Source organism: Antechinus flavipes, chromosome 5 (genome assembly GCF_016432865.1).
Source record: "Antechinus flavipes isolate AdamAnt ecotype Samford, QLD, Australia chromosome 5, AdamAnt_v2, whole genome shotgun sequence".
Lineage (NCBI taxonomy): Eukaryota > Metazoa > Chordata > Mammalia > Dasyuromorphia > Dasyuridae > Antechinus > Antechinus flavipes.
The window spans coordinates 169,967,201-169,994,703 of NC_067402.1; the positions used below are offsets into that span (position 1 = coordinate 169,967,201).

Sequence of the window (27,503 nt, forward strand, 5' to 3'; positions counted from 1 at the left end):
TTTTTAAGGGAAATGCATCTTATACAAAGTCACATTTTTTGATATGGGAATTTATAATAAGAGCCAATATAATAAAATGGGGAAAGAAAGGCAATATGAGACAAGAGAAATTGATTCAAAAACATGCTTTGCTACTAAGTCACTGTTTCACCCTAGGCAAGCCACTTTCATTTCTCTTAGGCTTGGTTTAATCCTCTGTCAAGTCAATACTATGTTTCTATGGTAATTGATTTTTTTTTTTTAGCATTCTCTTCTCACCATTGGTTACCTTGTTATATGAGAGAACTAAGTTTCATTAAAGTCTATGGGAAGTAAATAATCTTTCTGTCTTATTCAATGTGGAGCCATAGAACAGAGGAAATGGGAAGTCCTGGTGAAGGTTTACTCACATGGAGAAGTTGGTAACAAAGGCTCCTTTGGGTATCTGAACTTCTAACTCTACATTCTGTGGATCTGGAGAATTATTCACCACTTTGCTTTGGACAACAGTGTTGGCCACTCGGGATGTAACAGTAGATCGAACTTTATAACTGTAAAGAGTTATTTGGTCATCAACATTTTCCTGTGGTTGAGAAAAAAGATTATAAATATCTGAAATGATTAAGAATGAAATAATCATACTTATAAGAAAAGTACATAGTATTACTATAATTATTTACATAGTGTTTAACTATGGTTTATTAAGATAAATTTTAAATAATTAATATAAAAGACATTAAAAACAATTATAAAACATATAATCTAATGCATCCTACAGATGTCTTTTCAGAATAATTTGTTAAATGCATAAAATATAATGCATAGGATTACAATAAAAAGCAACTATCAAAAATATTTTTTTAAAAGTTCATGGACCCTAGGTTAAGAATGCTTATGGGAAAGTTTTACCTGTGACAAGGAGAGCTAGAGGAGGATAACTTGAAGAACTCCTTGAGCTAAAGGGAAGTTTGTTTTTTTTTTTTTAAAAGATAGAGAAGAACAAGTCAAGTTTGTAGGAAGTTAAAAAGGAGGCAGTAGATAAAAAGAAATTGCTGAAGAGAGATAGGGCAATTAGGAAAAATTGCCAAAGCAATTGCAAAAGGATAGGATCAAGGATACAAGTTTAATGGTTGTTCCTCCCCTCCCCCACTTCTCTGGGGGAATAAAATAAAGAAATGGTCAGTTTTAACCACAGAGTTCTTGTATGTGATGTGATATACCATAAGCTCCTTGGGGACAAGGACTATCTTATTTTCCTATTTATAGCTTATTACACATATACTATGTGCTTAATAAGTGCTTGTTACTTAGTCATAGAGACTATGGTAATCTTGTTGTATGAGAGAACTAGATTTGACCAGAAAGAGAGGAAGTAAACAATTCTTTAATATTATTCAATATGGTGAATTAGAGGAAATGGGAAATCCTACTCACAGTTAAATTTAATTTTCATGGAGAAGTTAATGTAAGCTAATCTCACACACAAAAATCTCAATGAATTCTTGTTGACTGATTGGTGACAACTTTCAGTCATTTGTTTACTATAAGCAGTGGGTCCCTAGACTGCAAGTACTAAAAAAAAAAACCCTCATGATTTTAATTTTTATTTCACATCCTACAAAAGGCTTCTCTAGATATCCTTCTAGATCAGAGCTCTGAGAATAATTGAAGTAATTTTCTTTTGAAGTCTTCTTATCATTTTAGGGCACTGGATTATTTAATATTAAAAAGTACTATTCCCATTTGAAGCTCTTGTCCTTCCAGGTAACTGGTGCTGTTTTTATTTAAATCAAAACCATAAGTTAAATTGGAAAATAAGCACAAATATATCCATAGAATATTTGGGTCATTGGCAAACCTGAAGATATTAAACACATTACTAGCATTTCTCATATTCACAAATTTCTCACACTATATAATTCAGCACTAAATTTTATAATCTTTCTCCCAGGTTATGAAAGGAAACGTTTCAAAAGTCAGGTAAGTGTCCTGTCAGTAATAAAGACAAAGAAAACAACAGAATTGATTTCCAGATAATAATTTCCAGCAAAGTCATTCTGTCCCTGATTCCTAATGCACTTCTGTGGAAGTAAGATGAACTTACCATTACTTCATCCAATTCATGATCATTAAATATGCTTCTCTGGGGAAAGAAGTTAAAAAACAAGTTACATTTCAATAATATGTTAATTAAACAGGTCTCTAAGTATAAGAGTGATTGCTCTGCTATAATTCTCTGGTATGGTAAGTAGAAGAACCTCATTCATTGTCAGCCAAGCAATAGATATTGGCTTAGATGAGCACTGGATAGATTTCTCAGCCTCTTTGTGATCAGTTATCCATGATTCCAAAAGTAATGGTTGAAGAATGAAAATACAGTAGAACAAATTGATACCAAACAGACAATCTGATTAGGGACTCTTTCCCCATCCCTTTCTGATTTGAATAGTTGCTTTGGAGGACCAGGTTTCAAATGCCACCTTGATACTTTAAATCCATGTTGTCTTGGATTGATCATTTAAATTCTTTGAATTTCAGTTTCCTCATTTGTAAAATGGACCTATACTAGGTGATATCTTTTCCAGCTCTAAATCTATGCTCTCTTCATCCTTGACCCAGAGAGTGTCTTAGTTCACTCAACTATGGCATTGGGTCAGTGGGTCAAGTTTAATGGTTGACTAATTGGCATGTTTAGTATGTCAGATCACAGACATAAAGTGAGGAATTTAATTTGTTCCACCACATCTCGAGGTAATGCACAAGATCTACCAAATTTTCAGTCTTCCTTGCCTCACTATACAGGACTTTTGACCATCCATTTTTAGTTATCTGTTATTCCATCTGTCGTTTTTTAAGAGAACCATGCTATCTTGTATTTTCAAACATCTACTGGATCCTGATGCCTGGAATGCAAACAAATCTTGTTTTTAACTTCACATCATCTCTTGTATATACCCACTTATCTCTATCACAACAATAGTTCAGGCTTATCACTTCTTGCCTGGACAATTGCACTAGCTTTCTGTTTGGTCTTCCTATTTCAATTCTCTCCCTACTCCACTCTGTCTACCACTCAATTGCCAAAGTGATTTTCAAAAAAGCTGGTCTGACTATATCATCCTGTACTCCCCTGGCTCTCTCCTTCCATTGATCCTAGAGTGTTCCTGCTATCCAACCAATCAAATATAAATCTCTCTGTTTGAAATTTAAAGAAAACCCTCCATAACTTGGACTCTTGCTATCTTTCAAGAGTCTAATACTGTGCTTCTTTCCACATATTTTGTGATCCAGTTATATTGGACTAATTTGCTTTCTTCACATGAGACACCTTGTCACCTGCTTTTGAACATGAAATGTTCATTTTGTATTAACTTCCTTGACTTTCTTTAGAACTTTGCTCAAATTTCAATGAGTCCTTTCTTGATCCATCCTTCTGCTAGTCCCTTCCTGCTTCAATTACCTTCCATTTACACTGTACAGATTTTTATGTGTAAATAATTACTTACCCATTGCCTCCCCTATTAGAATATGAGCTCTTTGAGTGTAGGAACTATGTTTTTGCCTTTATTTATAGCTCTGTATCTGCCTGACTCTTAGTATGTACTTAATAAGTGCTTATTGGCTAACTGGCTGACTTGAAGAAGCCTTCTGTGATGCTATCATTTGCTTTAGAACTACAACTTCCATTAGGGTAGTTTCATGAGAATGCATAGAGAACAGGTTAGGTATACTTAACTATGGTGAAATACTTTCAGGGAAGTATTACCTTTGCTCTTTCATTTTCTCACTCAGTCCTACTTTCTATGTATTCCTATAGATATCTGCTTTCTGCCACTGGCTACAAGTCAAGTCATTTCCATTTCTAACCCTAGTGATACAATAAGGATGACAAGAAGATGGTATTATGGGGAAGCTTTGGGAATGACAGGAGATCCCTATTATTACAGTGCTTCTGTGACCAGTAGCAGTGGAAAAGGGGGATACTTCATCCTGGCTGTTAGGAAATCCTTCATTTTAAGGCATGAAAAAAGTCTTTGAAAGTTTAAATGCTCCAAATAGTAATTAATAGCATATACTTTATTTTTTAATAACAAAAGGCATTTTGAAGGAAATGAGAAGTAACAGGTATCTTCTTTTTTAACATTATATAAAATACTAGAAATAGAATGCTGGAGTCTAGGCTTTGTGATAGTAGAGGGCAAATAAGAAATAGAGTGGAAGCTAGAATTAACCATTCAGTAATTCCATTCAACAAACTTGTATTAAAAATCAATTATGTATAAGGTGTGGTTATAAATGGGCAGCTAGGTGGCACAGTGGATAGAACTAAGTTTAGCATCAAGAAAACTCATATTTGTGAGTTCAATCTGACTTCTGACATTTAATTATTTTTTGTGACTCTGGATAAGTCCTCTGCCCTTGTTTGCCTAAGTTTTCTTATCTGTAAAATAAACTGGAAAAGGAAATGGCAAACTATTACAGTTTCTTTGCCAAAAAAAAACCCCAAATGGGGTTACAAAGAATCTAACATGACTGAAAATAACTCAACAGTGTTGGTGATAGATGGATGCTATAGTACTTACTCTCAAGGAGCCTAAATCTGCTTCAGAGTTCTCTAATCAATCAAAAAGTAATTATTATCTCTTTCATTGATTTTCTTTTTTGATTTCATATTTATTGTACCTGATATCTTCTATTTTCAGTAGGAAAAAAGGATTTTTCAGGATCCAGTTCCACCAAATCTTCATAGTCCATGAACTGAAAGAAAGTTTAGGACATACTTCAAAAGTTGACTCATTGACAACAGATAGGACAGTTCTGATACGGACTAGGTGGGGAAATAGCTTCTAGGCTAGACTACTGAGGAAGGTTTTGAATTCTCAAGAATAAAATAAAGGACAATTAATTTTTAGTATTACAATATGAGATTATATAGAGTCAGCAGTCTGAACTAATTGACTTCTTGAGAGCCCTTAAAACATAAAATTTCACAAGTATGACATTACAAGAATCTTCCACACCATCATTGGTGCTTTAAATTTTAAAGTGCTATACAAATATCAGACGTTATTATTAGAAAGCTTTAGTAGTTCATCCGTAGTTAAAGAAAAATCTTTATTGATATTGTAATTACCTATGAAAGTCTAGGAATAATTGGAAACTGTATTAGAGAAAGTTCACATAATGTTAGAATTGGAAAACTTCTAGTCCAAATTCCTCATTTATACATGAGAAAAACCAAGATCTAGAAAGTCTGTTTTTTCCATGATCATATAACAAAGGAATTACCTCCCAGGTAATCACACCTGCCTTGGCCATGTAATCACACTCCTAGTCTGTGCATAGCTTGCTATTTCCAAGTGGTACTTTCCCTGGCATTCTGGCCTACTCAATCTGCACTCAGTTTGCAGTGTGCAGGTCATTCTGACCTGGCACAAACCCCCATTCCAGTCTGCTCATTAGCTGGCAGAGGCCAGGAAGCTTCGGGAGTACTGAAATTTTATGAGAACAGAATTTGCAGGAATGATAAGCCACTTGCCCAGACAGGAGGAGAGACAGTTTGAGAATGCTAAAGTTTCTCCTTGAACCCAACTTTCTCATAGTCCCTTCATATACTTATTTATCTCCTTTTTGTTTTAATTTGTGTTTTCTTAGCAACATTGTTGTTAGAAAGCAGTTAAGGGTACATTTAATGTTAATAAAGCTCTCTATTCTCTTTTTGGGAGAACTTTCATTTTGGAAAAACACTGGTGTCTGTCTTTCTTTTCTCTCACTTTTCATGATCTCTGTGAGAGCCATAACAGCTGGTCTGATTTCTATGACAATTTCGTAGGTCTTCTAGGATAATGTATTTGAGGATACTCCATCATAAAAAGAAGGTGAATAGGTAAGCATGACAATTGTCTTAGTTGTCTGCCTAAAAGATTTATTGATTGCCAGAAAATCAGTCGGAGCCAAAATTTTCTAAAGACTGGGGGTGGATCTCAGGAAAATTAGATATTTCAAATTGTGTCTAAACTGTACATATCTGTCTATGAACTGACTCCAAATTAAATGTACATTATTGATCCAAACAATGAGTTTCCAAGAAGTTTAAAATGTCATTGTGACTATTTCCAATAGGAACAAATGGGAAAACAATTAATTGGGAATCCTGACTTCTTTACCTAAGCTATAGATATTTTCTTATAGATACAGGTTCTTTTCTTTTCTCTCTCTCTCTCTCTCTCTCTCTCTCTCTCTCTCTCTCTCTCTCTCTCTCTCTTTTTGTTTTGATCTCTTTGAGTTATAGGTCTAGTAGAGGTATTACTGGGTCAAAGGTATGTGGTAAAAGAAATGATAAAATGTTAGTTTCAGCAAAATCCAGGAAAAAAGATGAAGTGATACAGAATAAAATGAACAGAAACAGGAAATTATTATTATTGCTGTTATTTTTACTATCACAATAACATTATAAAAAATGAACAATTCTGAAAGACAAGAATTCTGATCCATGAAATAGCTAACAATGATTCCAGAGGACCAATGATGTTAAGAAAGCTACTCATCTCCTGATGGGGAGATGATGGTGTACACATACAGAAAGAGACATATTTTTGGCTAAAACCCTCCAATTTAGATTTTGTTTGTTTGACTATGCATATCTGGAGGGTGAGAAGGTGGGGAAGTCAGAAGAAGAGAAAATAAATACTTTTAATTGAAAAAAATTCAATTAAAATCCTTAGCTCTGCCATATTTTTCAAGTATAAAGTATTCCGAAAATTGATCATTTCTAAACAGATAGTGAATTAGTTGCAAAACTGCCAGAATAGTATTTTAGCAGATAAAAACTTTTGTAGCTAATGTACTCTGTCAGTATAGAAAGCTGTGAAGAGAGCCTCAGTTGATTGAAAATAGCTTCAGTCCTCTGCCAGCCTGCTCCCCCTGCTCAATGTCCCCACATGCCATTTAAGGTGCAGAGGGCCTGGAACTTTGGACCACAGCTTTTCCTTACAGATGAAAACACTGGTGCTTTGAAAATGGATTTTCCTAGCACATTTCTCTTTCATCACTTAGTGTATGAATGAGAACAATGCATTTCATTCGGCTTACCTCTCATGCAAAGCATTTTAATGTTTTAAGAGATATAAAATTCTCCATAGTAATCATGAGACAGTCTGAGAATGTGGACTGAATTTTACAAGAAAGCTTCACTCCACACAGAATTCAGTTAATGAATAGCAAGAGCAGGAGGCAATTTAGAGAGCAGAGCTTCAGATGTTCAGAAAGGCACTCTATGGAAATACTCACTTCAGGGAGTCCATTTGTAGGGAGATCCAGGCTTCGTGCTTCGGAAAGTAATAAAAAGAGAAGGAAGCCCATGAGCCGTTTCATTTTGTTCGCCTGCTTCGCCCAGAGCTGCCAGTGTGGGAAGAGCTACACTCCTATGTACTCTGCCAAGTTCAAAGGAGAGACAGGGAGGTGTCTCTCTATTTAAAAAAAATTTAAAAAAGAAGAAAGGGGAAAAATTCAAACTTTGTTCAGAAGTGGAACAAATATTTGTTCTAGAGCTGAAATCTGAACTGTGGGGGTGAAGGAGACATCCAGGGGTTATCCAAACAGCAAAACTCTGCCCTGCACCTTGTGATAACAGGTCAGCTTTGGATGGGTGTTCTTTGTTGATTTTAGGCATGGAGCCTTTGGGTCCTCTTCATTTGTTCTGAAGTCCTGATGCACAATTACTCAGGGAAAAGGAGGCGACCAAAGTGAAAAGTTTCTGGGAATAAAGTGCATCAGTACTAAATGAAGCCAAGCAAACAAGCATTTATGATAATAATAATTATTATTATTATTATTAAGCATACTCCAGAGACTGTGCTAATACAAACACAAAGAATCTGTCTTCAGAAAGCTTATAATCTAAGAAGGGAAAAAAAGAAAGATAAAATGCAATTTGGAAAGACAGGGGGTGAGGAAGGTACCTGGTATAGTGATATGGTAGAAAAAGTCCAGATAGTCAGGGGGGCAGCCTGGAGAGAAATAAAGACATGGCTCTGTAGGATGTCCTACATAAAATGGTGATTCTGAAAAGAAACATCCAATTGGAGGGAAAGACTTTAGAGGTGGCAGATACTTCCAAAGAGTGTTGTGCAGAATGAAACTTTCAGGGTAAAGACATTTCTGGGGCATGGCACAGAAAGTCCAGAGGGTCTGGAGTTCTGCCTGGAGAGGAAGCAAAGCTTGGCCGTGCTCCTTAAAATGGAGGATTTGAAAACAAGTCTGATTTGAAATAGATTACTGAGCAAGGGACTGGGCCTTCTGCTCTCTCCCCTACTTCCACCTCAATCCCTACCCCTTAGGATTAATTCAGCAGCATGGCACAGCAGGTAGAGAGCAGACCTTCCATTCAGCTACCCATGGATCCAAATCTTACTTTGTCTATGGTTCTGGACTTTGGATAAGTTTCAATCTGCATTACTGAACACCTACCAGACATTTCAAACTGGGTTTCCTAGAGACATCTCTAACCCAATTATCCAAAACAGAACTCATTTTCTTTCCCACAATCTTCTCTTCTAAACTTCTCCTATTTCTGCTGGAGGTCCACAATTCTTTTAATCTCCTAGGTTATCTCAGCATTATCCTGGATTTATCACCTTCCTTCCTCATCTCACCTATTCATCAATCTGTATCACTGAACACCTACCAGACATTTCAAACTGGGTTTCCTAGAGACATCTCTAACCCAATTATCCAAAACAGAACTCATTTTCTTTTCTCCTAACCTCCTCTTCTAAACTTCTCCTATTTCTGTTGAAGGTTCACAATCCTTTTAATCTCCTAGGTTCTCTCAGCATTACCCTGGACTTGTCATCTTTCTCCCTCATCTATATTCAGTTGCTAAATCTTGCCTTTTCTACCTTCATAACATCTCTTGCATAAGGCCCTCTTCCTCCATGAATACAGCTACCTCTTTGGTTTAGATTCATATTAAATCTCTCAGATTATTGGAACAGTCCCCTAATTGGGATCCTCTCTTCCAGTCTTTTGCCATTCCAGTTCATCCTCTAGCAACTGTCTAAGTAATTTTTCATGAATATTTCTATAAATCTAGAAGAAACATAAGAAACACAGAGCAATAAAACTTAGAATGACAATATGTCAAAATACAGTAATTTTCATCACATGTGCCCATGTGATTCCTCTTCTTAGTCAGTTCTAGTGACTTCCTACAGTCCCCAACTCATCTAGCACTGTGTCTGGCACTTGTAAGCACTTAAATACTTCAATGATTGATTAAATAAAATAATCATAGATTTTGAGAGATAACCAAATCCCCCACTATGCTTTTAACCCCATGTTTCAACTACATGAGAATCTATTTCCCCCCCATATATTTTATGTAGAAAATGCAAGAGGATTAACAAAACAATTACTTGAAATAAATAGCTTTTAGCAAAATAACAGGCCGTAAGATAACTCTAAATCACGAATACTTCTATAAAATCCAGAAGAAACATAAGAAACACAGAGCAATATAACTTAGAATGACAATATGTCAAAATACAGATTCTGAAAGACCATATAATGCATTCCAGATATAACAAATTAGGGACAACACCCTTACAAGGGATGGTCATCCCCCTCTTGAACTGATACTTAGCTTATTATCTTATTAATTTTCATCCAAGATAGAATCTGGTCTTTAAAGAAAATTTGAATTAAATTAAATTTTATATTCTTAATTTATTTTATTTTCAAAATTTAAAATTTAATTTAAAAAATTAACCAAAATCTGTTTTCTCTCCCTTTTATCTCCCCTGGCCAAATGATAAAGATAGAAAAATAAAGCCCTGTAGCAAATATGTGTAGTTACAAATACTTGTAACATATTTGTTACAAATATATAACAAAAACCGTGTAGTGTGGTCACAGTTTTAGGGCAGAAAAGAGTCCTTGTGATCAATCACAGAGCAGAGCACAGACAGGACAGCAATGACCCTATCTCTCCTTAGATTATAACATCTTGGAAGAACTGAAACCTTACAGATCTCTAGAACTAGTTTTGAAAACAGCTGCACAAAACAATCAATCTACCTGATCACACTAATGATGGTCAATAGCAGTTTTGCTAGTCTAGGACTGTTGGTTTTTTTCTTTAAGTTTTGGAATGTATTATATAATTCATATTACTACAAAGCATTACTATGCTTTATTTTGTTCTGAACTGTGTCCACATCACTTGCTTGTTATTTTCAAATCATGCTACCATGTGTATCCTCTCTCCTTTTTTATATTTTATTTCCCTCAATCAGAATGTTTCTTTTTCAAAAGCAATTATTTATATATTTATGTGTATGTATATCTATATATTTAAACACGATTTATGAATCATGTTGGTAGAGAAAAATTAGAACAAAAGGGAAAAATCATGGGAGAGATAAAAAACAGAAAAAAGAAATAAACATAGTATGTTTTGATTTATGGAATATTCCTTTCTTATAGAGATTGTCTTATTTGTATTTGTATCACTTAGAAACAATGTTTCACACATGGAAAGCCCTCAAAATAGTTTTAATATTCATGATGATTCACTTTCTCTATATTGTTAAGGAAGGAGGCAGAAATATATTCAGAAATGAATTCAACATTTTCTTAAAATGATATATAAAGAAAATATTTTAAAAACAAAGTGAACAAAAACAATTCACACTCCAAATTATGCTTTTTTAGATAATAATTGAAAGGAGTTTGCATTTAGTGAACATACCACAACCTATTGGGTGAGGATGGCCCCAAAATAATATAATTTTGCATTGGTATAGAACTGTGTATTTTTTTCTTTCATTTCAACTCAACAATCATTTTTTAATAAATGGCAACTGTGTGCCAGGAGATGGGAAATAAAGATAAAAATGAAGAAGCCTACTCACAATATATTCTATTGCAAAGAAACATGTACCTAGATAACTAAATACAAAAGACAGAAAAAAAAGTGATTTCCAGGAAAAGTTACTAGTCTGTCTGCTTGTCTGTCTGTTTTTCTGGGTGTAGGATAGAATGGAGGGGAAATCAGGATAGGCTGCTTGTAGGAGGTGTCAGAAATTGACTTTTAAAGGAAACTCAAGATTCTATGAGACTGAGGTGAGCACGTTTCAAAGCACATTCATATTCATTATCTCATCATGTACACATGAGTTTTACCACACAAATCTCTCTTACATTATACTTATGTTCTGGATATGAAGAGAAGCCAGTTTGGGAATTAAAATGTCATATAAAAATATACAACTGAAAATTAACTGTGCTCTTTAGTCTGATTATTCCTCTTATCTTGGGAATTTCATGATAACATGATAATATATGTACATATATCTAACACAAATTAAGGAAGAAAACTGATTCCGTTTAGACCACTTGGACTTTAGGTGAAACCTTGACTGATGGTGGTGCCAGAGTGCACTTATAACTTTCTTCAATTGAAGCTGATTTTTACATAGGGCTTTAAAAACTTTGTTTTTAAAATGTTTTCTTTTCATATCACTTTAAGAAAGTTGAATTCATTTCTGAATATATCCCTGCCTCCTTCCTTAACAATATAGAGAAAGTGAATCATCATGAATAAATTAAAAATATTTTGAGGGTTTTCTATGTGTGAAACATTGTTTCTAAGTGATACAAATACAAACCACTACATTGATTATCTAGTGGTTTGCGAAGTGTTTTACAAATATCTCATTTGATTCTCACAACAACCTTGGTAGATAGTAACTATTATTATTCCCATTTTACATATGAGGAAATTGAGTTAGTAGTGACTTGCCCAGTTACTATTTATACAGCTAGTAAATATCTGAGGCAGGATTTGAACTAAGGACATGGGAGACTCCAAGTCCAAAACTTTATCCACTTTTTCCAACAAAGTGCCATTTTTTCTGCAGGAGCCATTTTCTTTCCCCTTTAATTGTTAGGACCTTTTCCTCTAAGATCACTTTCCATCATCTTTATATATATCTTCTATGTATTTATTTACATAGATATTTTCTCTTCCATTAGAATGTAAACTCTTTGAGGACAGGAACTATTTTTGCTTTACTTTGCATACTTCAAAACAATACCTGGCACTTAGTAATAGGGATAGAGATTGGATCTGTAATTTCATTGGTATAGGGAATTTCCAGGTGAGGGAATTTCCTCTATCAATGCAGATTGGCCTGCAATATGGAGAATTGCTAAAGTACCAAGAGCTTAAGAAAATTGCTCACAGTCACATATCCAGTCTGTGTTAGAGGCAAGACTTGGACCCAGGTCTTCCACCTCTGGAGGCTAGTTCTCTATCCACTCCACCACTCCACCATGTATCACTGGTACATGTTGTTGTCATTTCAGTACTGTTTGACTCTACCTGTCTCCATTGTGGGGTTTTCTTGGCAGAGATACTGGAGTGGTTTGCCATTTCCTTCTTCAGTTCATTTTATAGATAAGAAAACTGAGACAGGTTTAAGTAAATAAACACTTAAAAAATGCTTGTTGATTGATAGTAATTAGGTACATAGATACCTCATAACAATTGTCTCCATAATCATATCCTTGGTACCTAAGTATCCTTTTTTTAGACAAAGTATAGAGAATTGTTATGTCAATTCTCTGAATATTTTTCCTCACACATGATTATGAATATTATCAGTAGGTTATTTTAAGTGACAAAGCCATTGTCAGAACATAAAATAAGGAAGGATTCCTGTTCTCTTTAGAATGAACACTGAAGAAATGAAGCAAAAGATCAATTGGGTTACATTTCTCTCTTCATTTGATTAGCATGTCATCTTTCATTCCTGGGGTCTTTGGAAATATATCTGATTTGACTTCTCTCTTCAAAAGGTCCAGTTGCTCCCTATCAGTTTGTGTATTCAGGTCAGAGGATTTTGTACTATGTTATCCTTCTGTATGTCTACTCTTTGATGAACTGTATCTTTCAGTGTTTACTTTTCAGTTCAGTTAAGATGAAATGCCCCATTAACACAGTAAAAAAAACTTGGTTAACTATTCACTTTTTTTTTATACATAAGCAAATAGGGTAGTGGGCCATCCACAAAGGAAAAAAAGCCATCATAACTTATTATTCTTTACTATGATGGTTATATATCCATTTCTCACTTTAAGAGCAAATCTGAGAAGTATTCATTTATATGAACCTCAGATGTTCAGCAGAGCTGGAATTCAGTTATATCATAAGCTGAACTTTGTATATATCTCATCTTTTATGATATAGCTATGGTCATACCTTTTTTGGTAATAAAAATGTTTACATAAATCTGATAGTTTGAGAGGAATAGTGATAGGGACTAGAACTGTGATTTCATTATTATAGATATGTCTAGGTGGGGAAACTCTCCAATTAATGTACATTGGCACCTTTCCTGCAATTTACAGTCTTAGCAGATTGGCTTGAATACTGAGATATAAGTGATTTGTCTAGAGTTATGTGGCTAAGATGTATCTGAAGTGGGATTTTTAGCTGTCTTTTTGGCTTTAAGACTGACTTAGACGAAATGACATTACAGGTAGGAGATAGAAACAAGGATGACCTCAAAGGCCATATCTATATCTTTTCATGACCAGCTTTACTCCATGGATGAAAAACAGTTTAGGCAGATCTGCTTCATTGACTTTATCTCATTCAAGTCTTTATTGTCTTAGAACATGAAGGTAGTTGAAATTGCTTAATTTTTGTGCATAATGACTATTTTGGACAATTTTGAGAGGTTGAAAGAATTGGAGTAAATGTCTAGTCTTCCATCTTGTTTGTCACATCCACATTGATTTAGATTCAACTGAATATTCTTCAAGATCTTGGCAGTTCTTTTTATTGGGGAAAAATGTGATGGCTAAACCTAAAAGTTATTAAGAGGTCTTTAAAAATTTGCATAGTTTTTTGGGGGGATTGTTATCCTACAATATTGACTCTTAGAGTTTACAGAACATTAGACCCCCTCAGACTTTTTCAAGTGGATAGTCATCTACTTGATAGCCACCCACTAGCTATAGTGTGTATTCAGGTCAGAGGAAGCTATATCTTCCTCATATGTAATGGATAGATTATTTTGACTGGTGTCAAACCTGAGTTAGAATTTGGCCTCAGATCTTTACTAGCTATATGACCTTGGGCAAGCCACTTAAACTCTACCTGCCTCAGTTTCTTTCATTATAAACTAGGGATAATAATAGATCCTACTTCCTAGAGTTGCTGTGAGAAATAGTTGTGAAACACTTAGCACAGTATCTGGCACATGTTCTTGTTCAATCATGAGTGACTCTTTGTAATTCCATTTGGGGTTTTCTTAGCAAAGATATTGGAGCATTTGCCATTGTCTTCTCCAACTCATTTTAAAGAGGAAGAAAATGAGGCAAACAGACCTAAGTGACTTGCCCAGGAGGATCACACAGTTAGGAAGCATCTGAAGTAATGAAGATGAATCTTTCTGACTCTAGTTCTAATACTCTATCCACTGTACCACCTAGCTGCCTTGTTTTTCCCATCTTGTATTTGTTTTAGAGCTAATCTATCCTCTACTTATTTGAGGTAAAGAGTGCTTTTCTTTAGTATTGTGTGTGTATGTATGTTTATATGCATCTATATACATACATATATAAAATTATATATATACACACATGTACATAATATACAATAAATATGTGTAAAAATACAACTTCTTACCTTAGACAATATATATATAGTTTCCTTGGCACACACACATATATTTTTCTTTAATCTAAATGAAGTATATGTATGTGTATAAATGTATGTATAGCATATATATAAAACCAAATATATATAAACATATATATATGAAAGTACCACTTCTTATCTCTGACAAACATAATAATATATATGTATATATATATAAAGAAAGAAGAAAGGAAAAAAAGGAAGAAAAATCTTCTTCCTTCCTTCCTTCCTTCCTTCCTTCCTTCCTTCCTTCCTTTCTTCCTTCCTTCCTTCCTTCCTTCCCTCCTTCCATCCTTCCTTCTTTTCTTTGTATGTATGTATGTATGTATGTATGTATATAGCAGGCCCTAAAATCAATGCTTATTGACTGATCAATGAGGTGAAACGACTATGTCTCAGTCATTCTATTCTAAACTAACTTAAGGATCACTTGATTTCCCAGCATAATCCTCATTGCTTTCCTTATTGGTATCCCTCATGCCAATTTCCAGGACTTTTTACTTTGTAAAAAACCTAATAAAAATTAATTGAACTGAATTGCTAAGCAATTTGTGCTTTTTGCCTGTGTTTCTGACATATAATTGCAAGTCAGTATCATTTAAGGGCAGAGGCTGGAAAGAACTTTGAAGACTTTCAAAGTTGTAGAAATCCAATGCAAGTAAAAAAAATATGGAAGTGGATAATGGTGAACTTTTTTTAGCATTTGAAACATAGGCGCTTGACTTCATTAATGAGTCTTTTTTTTTTTTTTTTTTTGTCATGCTGTCTTCTATTTGTTTCATCTTGATGATGTCTTTCTCAGGACTAAGCTGATGGAAATATTTATTAATAGGGATGTTGATGGTGATATTGTAGACAGGGCTTTCTAATCAAACTGCAAATAGCTCAATTTGGTTTTCTACAAGACAATGACTTTCAATAGGCTCCTCAGTTAAAGCCTGCAAACATTTCTGGGAAGGGAGGATATCAGAAGATCGTTATGAAGATCGTTACTTTAATGATAACTAGTAGTTAACAATTCTATTGTATTTTAAGGTTTGCAAAGTGCTTTAAATTTATTATTTCCTTTGGTCGACCACCTGTGAAATGCTGCTTATTATTATGTTCACTTTACAAATCAGGAGACTGAGACCAAGAGAGGCTGAATGACTTGCCTGTGGCAGAGGTGTACTAGAACCAGCTCATTCTTGCAGGTGAATTGTCAGTGTATTTACACCTCCTAAATCAGCAAAGGCTTTCAATTAGGGCTTGATTTATTATTTTATTTTTTGTCTAGACTTAAAAAGTGATAGAGAAAATGTTTCCAAGCTTAAAAGTGGGTACATCTTTTCTCTCTAGAGAGAGTCCCACTGCTGGGCTTTGGTTCGAATAAATAGCATCTGATGCTTGATATGAAATCAGCTTGTTCTAATGGTTGAAGAGCAAGCAATCATTTCCCCTTATCTCCTCCCCAAATTTCTTGCATTTCTTCATCCTTCTTCCCCGCTACTTCCTTCACATATTGATTGACTTTTTTAGGAATAGTAGATTTTTCCCCAAAAAGGCTAGGGAAAGGGATGGCTTGGGGTTAAAAACATTACAGTTTTAAATTATCACTCTACTTAGAAGTCAAAGCCAATAATGTTCTTTGAAAGCTTCATAATTTCTTGAGATGGTATCTTGGAATAAATCCCTTCTAAAAAGTATCACCTTCACTTGGGCAAAAACATTAATCATCACGAGAACTATGTCTCATGAAAAAGTTGAGAATTATGCCTTAAAAAAAACCTTAGGCCCATGAATGAAAATATATCATATAAAACCATCACAGAACACACACACTCTTTCTCTGTGTATTTATATATATATGTATAAATACACATGCATGCATCTATATGTATATCAATATCTATATCTATCAGGCGAACTACTTTGACTACTTTGCAGTTTGTACAGCAATAAGCAATTTCACACTCAAAAATTTTACAATAGAAAATCTATGTAATCTTTGGTTCAAAGTCTCCAAGAATCTGATATTACATGAACCTAGTCTGATGCTGAGGGTTGACCCCCCGAATACTCTTTTTTGCTTTATTGTCCCCTCAGGAGTCTTCTTAGGGAAAGTCCCCAAATATAATAAATAATGAAATATTTCTAAGTTTCCACAAATGTAGCTTATTTGTTCCCAATTTGTGAATGAAATCTTAAAGTAAAAATATATTTTAGATTCAGAACAACTTTTATTTCACCACTTAGATTACAATTACTATTGCAGTTGATCTTCACAACAATTCTGGAAGGTAGGTGCTATTAATATCCCCATTTTACAGATGAATAATTGAGGCAAACAGTTAAATGACTTGCCCAGTGTCACACATTTAGTGTCTGGAGACTGGATTTGAACTCAAATCTTTCTTACTCCAAGCCTGGTGTTCTATTCACTGTACCATCTTTTTGTCCCTATTCATTTTGATTTGTAGTTAGTCATTTCAGTTGCATTTGACTCTCTGTGACACCATTTTGGGATTTTCTTGGGAAAGATACTGGAGTAGGTTACCATTTCTTTCTTCAGCTCATTTTATAGATGAGGAAACTGAGGCAAGTTGGGTTAAGTGGCTTGCTCTAGGGTCACACAGCTAGTAAGTATCTGAGGTCGGATTTGAACTCATGGAGATGAGAAGTCTTCTTGATTCCATGCCCAATGCTCCATCCACTGATGTGGTCCAGAGAGATTAAATTCACATAATTAGGAAGTAGAAGAACTATGAGCTGAAGTCAAGATCCTTTGATTCCAAATTCAGCACATTTTTCCATTAAACTGTACTGATCCTGCAACATGAGACACTTTGTAAAATGCTTTTCTAAAATTCAGATAAATTATATCAGTGACAATCCTTTGCTCTATGACATAGTAACTGAGTCACAAAAAGGAAATAAAGTTAGATTGATTGAGCTGTTCTTAAATAAAGATATACTCATTCTTTTGATTTCCTTTATATGTTTGCTAATTGCTCTTTTAATAATAGACTTTAGGATTTTGTTAGGAATCAATGGAACTCATAGCTTGCGAACTATATTCTCCTTCATTTTTTTTTAAAACTTGGACATTTCCCCTTCTATAATTCCATTCTCTTTCAAATATTAAGAACAGTAACACAGCAATTACCTTTTTTAATATATAGGTTATCTGAGCTTGTTAATTTGAACTCATCCAGAGCATATAAGTGCTCTCTATGTTGGATATCAATTCATTATTAGCCATATTTTATTCTGGCTTTTCCAGTCCAAAATTCATTTTACTTTGCAGAGAAAACAAAAGTAAAATATGAATCAATCAGGTCTGTCATTAGTTATCATCATCCCATTTCTTCAAAAAGTGGTCCAAGTTTTTTTTCTTTGACCTTCTTTGTTGAAGAGGAACATGACATCAGGGAGGTGATGCCAGGACATGCAAATGAATTTGATTTAAGTGAGGGAGGGCTGTGAGAAATCACTAGTCTCATTTTCTCCTTGATGCATCTGGATCCATGGCTTTGGATATAATGGAAAACTTGGCCTTTTTCTCAATAGTGTTTTATTTTTCCAACTACATGTAAAGACAGTTTTCAACATTCATTTTTATAAGATTTTGTGTTTCAAATTTTTTTCTCCTTCCCTTCTTTCCCTACCTTTCCAAGATTTCAAGCAATCTGATATAGGTTCTTTGGCCAAAACAGGAACAATTGCTATTTACATTCTATCCAACGAGGCCAGTCCTTATGAGCCTGCAAAAAAGTGCATCAGTAAACTTGACCTCCAAAAAGTTGATTTCAAGTCAAACCCATAACCATTATAACTTTCTCAAAAAGATATTAGTAACAATCATTACATAACTTTGCCATAGTTAAATCATAGGTTTAAGCCCTGTATATCTTATCATGCCTTATCCCTGATGCAACTCCCCATGTAGAAGAGGAGAAAGAGCCTGTTTCTGAGAGAAAGTGGTAATGACATTTAAGATTGGAAAGATTCTGGAGCCTTTGTAGACATTCTAGAACTAGTTCTACTCGATTAAACATATGTTGAATAGCAATCTATTTGATAATTGGGGTCCCTTCAAAAATGCATTAGTTGTCCTTGGCTTTCTCTGGGTTGGATTTTTTCTATTACTTTGAGTCTGTTGATGATGGCGTCCTATGAGAAGGGAGAAACTGTAGAGGACCAATATACTTGAAACAAGTAATCTTACAACAAGGTGTTAAGAAAGAGGGAGATGTAGAGGGCCAAGTATACTTGAAATAAGTAATCTTACAAAAAACCTCAGGCCTTTTCCCTATTCAAGATTAATGTGTGAATATGGACTTTGATTCTTTTCTGGCCTTGGATTTTTGAACTTTCATTTTAAGTAGAGGATAAAAAAATCACAACTTTGTGAGTTTCAAAAGGTTAGGTGAAAAAGCCGTATAGGCATCTAGGAGTCCAGTAAGTTGGGTTTTACAGCTATCCCTGTATTGATAATCCAAGGAATGAAAAGTCAACTTTAAAACCCACTCTAGTAATATTTGGGAGGGCCCATCTATCAACAATGACATATTTGAATATGAACTGGGTGGGAGTAATGTTATGCAGAGATTATGCTATGTCTGAATCAACTCTCTCCAGAGACTGAAGAGGTAAAGAGGAATATGTGCTTCCAAGACACTAGGGTGATATGTCTATACTAATGTTCTTGCTATATACTTGAAATAAATATCCTTTTGTAAAAGTTAATTGATTTAAATGAATGGGAGCTCTAGTCACTGGCAGCTAAAAGTGAAAGGATCACATCTGTAATCAGGGTTTAGCTTGAGCTGATTGTAATAGAAAAGATATCTCAACCTCTTAGGGATGCCCCTAGAATCCTGGAAGGAAGATAAAATTGGCCAGACTTTAGGAAAGCTAGGCCAAAGAATACTAGACATTTCTTCCCAGACTAAGCATATTGAAAATATTAGTACTTCTGATACTTCTTACAGGACCAAAAAGACATCTTTTCATTCATCTTTTGTTATCTGATCTCATTTCCATCTTCTGTACATGCCTTTTGAAAATTTAAGCTAGAGCCCTTTATATAGTGGCAAGGAACTGGAAACTGAGTAGATGTCTATCATTTGGAGAATGGCTGAATAAGTTATGGTATATGAATGTTATGAATATTACTGTTCTATAAGAAATAATCAGCAGAATGATTTCAGAAAAGCCTGGAGAGATTTAGATTAACTGATGCTAAGTAAACTGAGTAGAACCAGGATATCATTGTACATAGCAATAGCAAGACTACATAATGATCAATTCTGATGGATACGGCTCTTTTCAACAGCGAGGTGATACAGGACAGTTCCAATGGTCTTATGGTGGAGAAAATCATCTGCACCCAGAGAGAGAACTGTGGGGTCTGAGTATGGATCACAACAGAATATTTTCACTTTTTTTGTTGTCTTTCCATTGTGCTGCGTAGGGATTCCCTCAGGCACAGGTTGAAGGATGTCTGGAATGTTTTATCTTTAGCCTCATTTTGGTCCTTATTGGGGTTCATAATTATCATAACTATACATGTGGTTATATAGCTTTATGTTATGGGTTTACATGTAGTGCAATCATGATAGAAGAAATGATCTCCTAACTAATAATGGTCTTAGTCCTAAAGAATGTGAGAAATATCTGACAGATTTGCTTTTTCCATCTAAAATGAGGGAGTCAGAGTAAATAATAGCTAAAGTTCTTTATAATTCTAGATTGATGATCCTATGAAAAAGAATAATTTCTTTTTTAGGAGGGCAACAGAATTATCTCCTTTAGTTATCCATTCATTATTATTTCTATGTATGTAGCGTCATGCAATCCTATCTTCTATCAAAAAGATTCATTCATTCAACAAAGATATTTTTGACTTCTAAAGTTGACGCTCTCTGAATGCCTCTCTTTTGTCATATTATATAGGATATTTGAAGATGAATGTTTATTCAAATCCTTAGTTTTGGCACTTTTTGGTGGTGCATGTAATTCAACGCCAATACTAATACTTAAAAATATCCTTGTTTTTAAATCAACAACCACTAGATGGCATAAAGTGTTCATCTATTCTGAATCAGTCTAGTGGATACCGTGTTAGGGTGACTGATGAGGGTACACAATATATGTATGTCACTTCCAAGCATATTATGAACTGATTATATAAAAATTTGTGGTAAACCGGCAGAAGCAGAAATGAGAATTGATACTGTAGAAATGTAAACAAAGCTATAAATAATATTACAAAATCAAGGTCTTAATGGTTTTGAAAAATCTAAATTAGGAAGTTTTCTTCCAAATTATATATAGTTTTAACATATTTATTTGTTAATGTCATCATTAGCTATTGATGAACCTTGCTGAAAGAAAGTTCAATGTTATTGCCTTTGTCAGCCTGATACTTAAAGCCCTCTATTCTCTGGCTTATTCCTCTACATGTCTGGAAATGAAATGCAGATATTTCACTCATTCTACTTTCCAATCAAACTGGCTTACAAGTTTTCCTATGAATTTTATTTATCACCTTTTATATCAATGCCTTTTGCATAATACAGGCTGTCTTCAGTGTGCCTCACTCCTCCTCACTCTGCCTCTTGGAATACCTAAGTTTCCTTCAAGATCTAACTTAAATCTCCTACCCAAGGCTTTCCTGCTCCCACAGCTCCTTGAAACTCATTTGCATTTACTTACCTGGGTACATGTTGTATTGCCCCTGGTAGAATGTAAGCAGCTTCCCTTGTATGTATGTATGTGCCTCTAACCCTTGGCATAGTTCTTTATACATAATAGCTGTTTAATATGCATTTACTGAATTAATGAATTGATTAGATATTCATATCTGGATCATAGAATTTGGAGTTGGAAACTACTTTAGAGAATAATTAGGCTAAATCCTTCATATTAGAGATAGAAAACTGAAGCCCAGAGAAAACCTGACTGAGGTCATTCAGATATAATTTATTTGATGATAAATAAGATATGGTGTAGATTATCTAAAAGTATAGAGTTGACTTATAGATGGCATGAATAAATATCATCTGGGGTCTGGTCTGTCTCTACTTCCCTTCTCACTGGAGGGGAAGATGAGACAAAGTCCAGAGACTAAAGTTAAGTAAATCTCTCCGCCAGTCTCCAAGAAGGGTATAAAGTTAGGATTATATCTCTATGCCATCGCTTAGATATCTGTGCTCTAGAGCTAAAGTTAGACTCATAAAGAAAGCTGCTTCCCTTATCAGTCTTAAAGAGAAGGCACTCCTTACATTTGCTAGATTAGTCCCTTTCTGCCAAAGTTCTGGTTACAAATAGCAAAAGTGAGCAAACCCATTTATCCAAGCAAACAGCAAACCAAAATCAAAGACTTTAGACAGATTACATTGTATCACAGAATTGTTGTTTGTCCTTCATGCTTGAAGAGGACCAATGACAGTGTGATGTTAGAGACAATGTACAATGTATCCAGCTGTGACTGATCATACCAATATGAGCTCAGAAGGTTCTCCACAGGTTGGGTACAAATAATATGACCATTTGGGAAAAAGATGTCTCTAAGTCTATATGTCTTGTTTCTTTTAACCTACTGTAATTCTACTTTGCTCATAAAGCACAGTTCTTTCTTTAATGTGGCAACAACATGCTGGGTGGCTTGTGACAGTGTCTTGCCCATCTTGCAGCTGATACCAAAGTTCTACAGAGAAACTTTGAGAAAAACCTTTTTCTGACCAGGATATGACCACTTGTCTTATGTGAATTTTCCATAAAATAATTAAATGTATATATAGCTTTCAGACAACACAGTCAATGCTCTTTGTAATAGAATTTGAATGTTTAGCAGTTCAACTTGAGAAAGGACCTCAATCTCTGGTACTTATCTTTCCAGGTGATCTTCAGAATCTTCCACAGACAATTAGAAAGGAAGCAGTTCAGTTTTCTGGCATGATGCTGTAGAATATTCAGGTTTTGTAGGTATACAACAATGAGGTCAGCACAATGGTTCTGTATACTGACACTACTCTTTTGGAGCCTCCCAAACACTGAGCTAATTCAGGCAGTATGTGTGTCAATCTCATCATGTATCTCCCTGGAAAAAATATAGCCATGGTAAATGAATTTATCTATATTAGGAGAGAAAGGAAACTCTTACTAGAAAAAGTCCAATCTAGCAGCCTCTACAATATCAAGCAAGTTCAAAACCATCATGGGTCAGCTTCCTAGGTTTACTGTCTTTCTCCTGTCTCCTTGTATTATCTTTCTCTATATGCCTCTTTAGAAAAGTTTAGGACCGATTCATCAGATTGGTTATGTAGTAATGCAGGATTGTATTCGGTATTCTTTTTGCTATCAATGAGTTGTTTTCCTCTCTACATGTACACTAGGATGCAAAACCTTTCAGGCTTGAATGGATAGGTAATAGGTGGCTTCTGAGAGACTCAAACTCAGGTTCTCTGATTCTAAAATTCAGTTACCTCTAATAAAGCAAAATCTTAGGGCAAAAATATTTAGAACTAGGAGGGCAAGAGAGATAGCTCACAGCACAGTGGTCAAGGCTGTGTCCTGCCTGAGAAAATGGTAGATTTTTTTTAACTTTGTAGATGAGATGCAGAGGCAGCTAATGATGTGGGATATGTTGCCTTCTGAAGCTGAAAAGGCTGACTAGGTGGTGGACCTCCCTGTTGGTAGTTGAGAGTTGGAGTTAGTCACAGACAGAAAAGGGATGTTATATCCCTCTTGAGACCAGATGGACCCTAAACATTCACATTTTCTGGGGTGTCTTCACCTGCTTAGTGAGATAGACCACCAAAGATGCTATCAGGGCTGTCACAGGCTCTTGTATAGGGCACTGAACCAGGATGCCATTCATGTAGTGCCACTTTTAGACTCTAGGAGGCTGGTTAAATACTTCCAAGATCTGCTGGCCTAAACTACAGGCAATTGAGGATCATTATTGATTGTTCATTATTGATCAATTGGGACTAATTTGGATCCTCTCATTGTTGAAGAGGGCCACGTCCATAAGAATTGATCATCATATAGTATTGTTGTTGACATGTATAATGATCTCCTGGTTCTGCTCATTTCACTTAGCATCAGTACATATAAGTCTTTCTTTGGGGAGTTTTTGTTCAGAAACTGAAGAGGCTGCTGATATTTTTGTTTTTGTCTATAAAGGGAACACTCATGATCATGAAGGTCTGGGTACCCTGACAGGTAAATACTTTGGATGTTGTGTCCTTCTCATTCTTTTCAATGAGGTCTAGACAAGTTTAATAGGAATTGGTCAGTTTCAATCTGGAACCTTATGGGAAGGAAGACTTACTGGTATTTTTCTAAGGCAGTGTGGAAGAAAACTATTCTGATATCATTAGCCAAAACAGCTTCCTTAGGACTTTGTCATCAAGACTCTTTCCAGATGGGGCTGATTGGTTTCATAATAGACCCATGGCATCATCCATTCCCCAAGCCAGAGTGTCCTCTTCATCAAGAATAGTCCAAGAAGCTTCTATATAGGCAGTAATGAACAATAGAATAGGGTAGGCCATATACTCTGCCCAAAATACTCATTAAAGCAAGGTAGAATTTTCTTCTCTTACTGCCAGGTAGACAGAAGTGAGGAGGTACAGGAGATTTTTTTAAAAGAAAACTGATTCCCTAGTGTCTTGGAAGATGGCAGTCAATTTCCCATTGGGCTTTGGGCTAAGCTAAAGCGCTTCTTTGATAAGAAACAAATGCTATAATCAAAAAGTGACTTTTTCCTCTTGGCCGTTACTGGAGATTTTTTAAAAGGACCCAAAATTCTGGTCATGTCATAGGTTCAATCTCATCAGGAGTTTCAATAATTGGGGAAGGAGAGCAATTAGAAGGTAAGCCCTCCCCACTCATTGCATTTTACTCTTCCTTTGGTGATCATGTTGTATTTCCATTATGGGGCAGGTGAATATTTCCTCTTCAGGACTTTCTCATCTTACTCTAGTCTACATCTTCAGTTCTGGAGTCAAGAGCAAGTCTCTGGTTCTTCAGGAGAGCTGGTAAAGGGGATCATTTCCAAGGATTTGGGGCAGAGATGATGATGAACTTCTGGTAGTCTTTATGAGCAGCTGTTTAAAGGCAGAGCCATCAGGTATTCTGTGGTGATGGTATCATTGGGCAGGTACCTTTTCTAATTCTTCAGGACTATGAAGGGGAACTGGGACAAAATATTCTTTTTTTATATTTTATCGGACAGGTTCTAACTGGGCCAATAGCCAGAAGGACTGGTAGGGTGGGACCAGCAATGGAGAAAACATGATAGACAACAGGACATCAATAGCTACCTCACCTATACTTAGAGCACCAGGGCCTCTCCACTGGGTGCTCATTTTAACAATGGGAATATGGGGGAGGAAGCATATCTCCAAAGGGCCATCTTTTCTACCCAAAGCTTTCCTTGACAAAGGAGTCTCTTTTTTTGGTCATTTTGTTTCTAAGGGTGAGGAGGAATTCCTCTGACCAGCAGAGTAGACATCCCACCCCTCAAAACACTGTGGCAACATCCCTTAAAATATCCCTATATCACTCACAGGTTTTAGGAAAAAGAACCCAGAAAACCCAATGAAAACAAAATAAACAACAACAATAGATAGCCCAAACCATCCAGATGACTCAGAATATGTCCCATATCCAGTTAAGTCATAATTTGATCAAGTCTCACAGCTTTTGCCCAAATTAGTCAGAAGTCAGTCACTTCAAGGGAATTCCATCTTCATTGCCATTGTTTTAGAAATATCTGGTCAGGGCCTGAAATTCTTGTAAAACAAATCTAGTCTCTTTAATCAATCAGTACATCAGAAACTCACTATGTGCCCAGCACTGTGCTGAGTGCAGCCCAAAGAAAAGAGCCAAATAGTCCTAATTCTTCATCTCCAATCGTTCACTAGACATTTTTACTTTCATAACTTGCTGTCATTTGAAATTCAACATATTATAGACTAAACAAGCTCTTTCCCCAGTACATTATTATTTTTGTGGTTATAAATTTTTATTTTGTTTTTAAAATAATAACTTTTTATTTTCAAAATACATGCAAAGATAGTTTGTGTTCCAAACTTTTCTCCCTCCCTTCTCCCCACTCCCTTTCCTTGGATAGAAAGTAATCTAGTACAGGTTAAACATGTACAATTATTCAAAACATTTTCACATTTATCATGCTGCACAAGAAAAATCAGATCAAAAAAATGAGAAAAAAGTAAGCAAACAACAAAAAAGCGAAAATACTATGTTGTGATCCATATTTAGTCCTTCTTTATAGATATAGATGGCTCTCTCCATCACAGATCTATTGGAATTGGGCTGAATCACCTCCTTGTTGAAAAGAGCCATGTCCATCAGAGTTAATCCTCACATAACCTTGTTGTTTTTGTATACAATGTTCTCTTAATTCTACTCACTTCACTTAGTATCATTTCATGTAAATCCTTTCCAGGCCTTTCTGAAATCATCCTGCTGATTGTTTGTTATATTACAATAATATTCCATTACATTCATATATGTAGTTATGTATTTTTGAGACTATCTTTGATAGCCCACATTGTATCCTAGCATCTAACTACTTACCCCCAATTGTCCCTCTTTTTCTTTTTAAATTGTTTATATCCATTTCCATTACCCAACAATCATTATCTAGGCTTTAATACCTTGTAGTTGGACTATTTGTTTCCATAGCATTCATGAGATATCTGTCATCTACTTATTGTCACCAAATCTTCTTATTTCTATCTTGTATATAGTTTCTTAGCCTTTTGTTGCATGTAATTTTTATTGCATCATGATCTGAAAAAAATGCATTTACTATTTCTGCCTTTCTGCATTTGATTTTTGAGGATTTTATGCTCTAATACATGGTAAATTTCTGTATAGGTTCCATATACTATCAAGAAAAAAAAATATTCTAGGGCAGGTAGTTTGGTGCAGTGATAGAGCACTGGCCCTGAAGTCAGGAGGACCTGAGTTCAAATCCGACCTCACCACTTAATACTTCCTGGCTGTGTGACCCTGGGCAAGTCACTTAACCCCAATTGCCTCTGTAAAAAAAGAAAAGGAAAAAAGTATATTTCTTCCTGTTTCCATTCAATTTTCTCCAAAGATCTATCATTCCTAACTTTTCTAGGATTCTATTTACCTACTTAACTTCTTTCTTATTTATTTTGTGGTTTGATTTATCTAGTTCTGAAAGAGTTGAGATCCCTTATAATTTTGCTGTCTAATTCTTGCAGTTCTCCTAACTTCTCTAGGAATTTGGATACTATGCCACTTAGTGCATATATGTTTAGTATTGACATTACTTCATTATCTATGGTATCTTTAAGTAGGATGTAGTTTCCTTCCTTATCTCTTTTAATTAAATCTTTTTTTTTCTTTTGCTTTATCTGAGATCAGAATTGCTACCTCTGCTTTTTTTTTTTTTTTTTTTTTTTTTTTTACTTTAGTTAAAGCATAATAGATTCTGCTCCATCCTTTGACCTTTGATCTAAATGTATCACTCTGCTTTAAATGATTTTCTTGTAAACAATAAATTGTAGGATTCTGGCTTTTAATCTGGTCTGCTATCTGCTTCTGTTTAGTGAGAGTTCATCCCATTCATATTCACAGATAAAATTACTAACTGTATTTCTTGATATCTTATATATCCCCACTTATATTTTTCTCTTCTGTTTCTCCCTTTCCTTCCTGCTCAGTATTTTGTCACTGATTAGCCCCTCTCAAACAGCCCTCTCCTTTCACAGCCCCTCCCTCTTTCTTATATCTTTCCCTTTCTTCTTCTGTTCTCCCTTCT

At 35.1% G+C, this 27,503-nt stretch overlaps 1 protein-coding gene across 1 annotated transcript; it reads right to left on the bottom strand.

The window, feature by feature from the left end:
• Positions 1 to 385: 385 nt before the first annotated feature.
• Positions 386 to 7,440, bottom strand: LOC127538652 (inter-alpha-trypsin inhibitor heavy chain H2-like). Its single transcript, XM_051962423.1, has 4 exons — positions 7,270 to 7,440; positions 4,663 to 4,737; positions 2,084 to 2,122; positions 386 to 562 (listed from the first exon to the last, which is right to left on the bottom strand). The coding sequence occupies exons 1-4, from the start codon at positions 7,351 to 7,353 to the stop codon at positions 386 to 388; spliced, it is 375 nt and encodes a 124-aa protein (XP_051818383.1). The 5' UTR covers positions 7,354 to 7,440.
• Positions 7,441 to 27,503: the final 20,063 nt, after the last annotated feature.

What these genes read in the sequence shown, in the direction of transcription:
- LOC127538652 (XM_051962423.1), bottom strand. Translation starts at nt 7,353, where the DNA reads ATGAAACGGCTCATGGGCTTCCTTCTCTTTTTATTACTTTCCGAAGCA. An exon ending in CTACAAATGGACTCCCTGAA is followed by an intron (nt 4,738 to 7,269) that starts GTGAGTATTTCC and finishes ACTTTCTTTCAG; the next exon opens with TTCATGGACTATGAAGATTT. An exon ending in CTGAAAATAGAAGATATCAG is followed by an intron (nt 2,123 to 4,662) that starts GTACAATAAATA and finishes TTCTTTCCCCAG; the next exon opens with AGAAGCATATTTAATGATCA.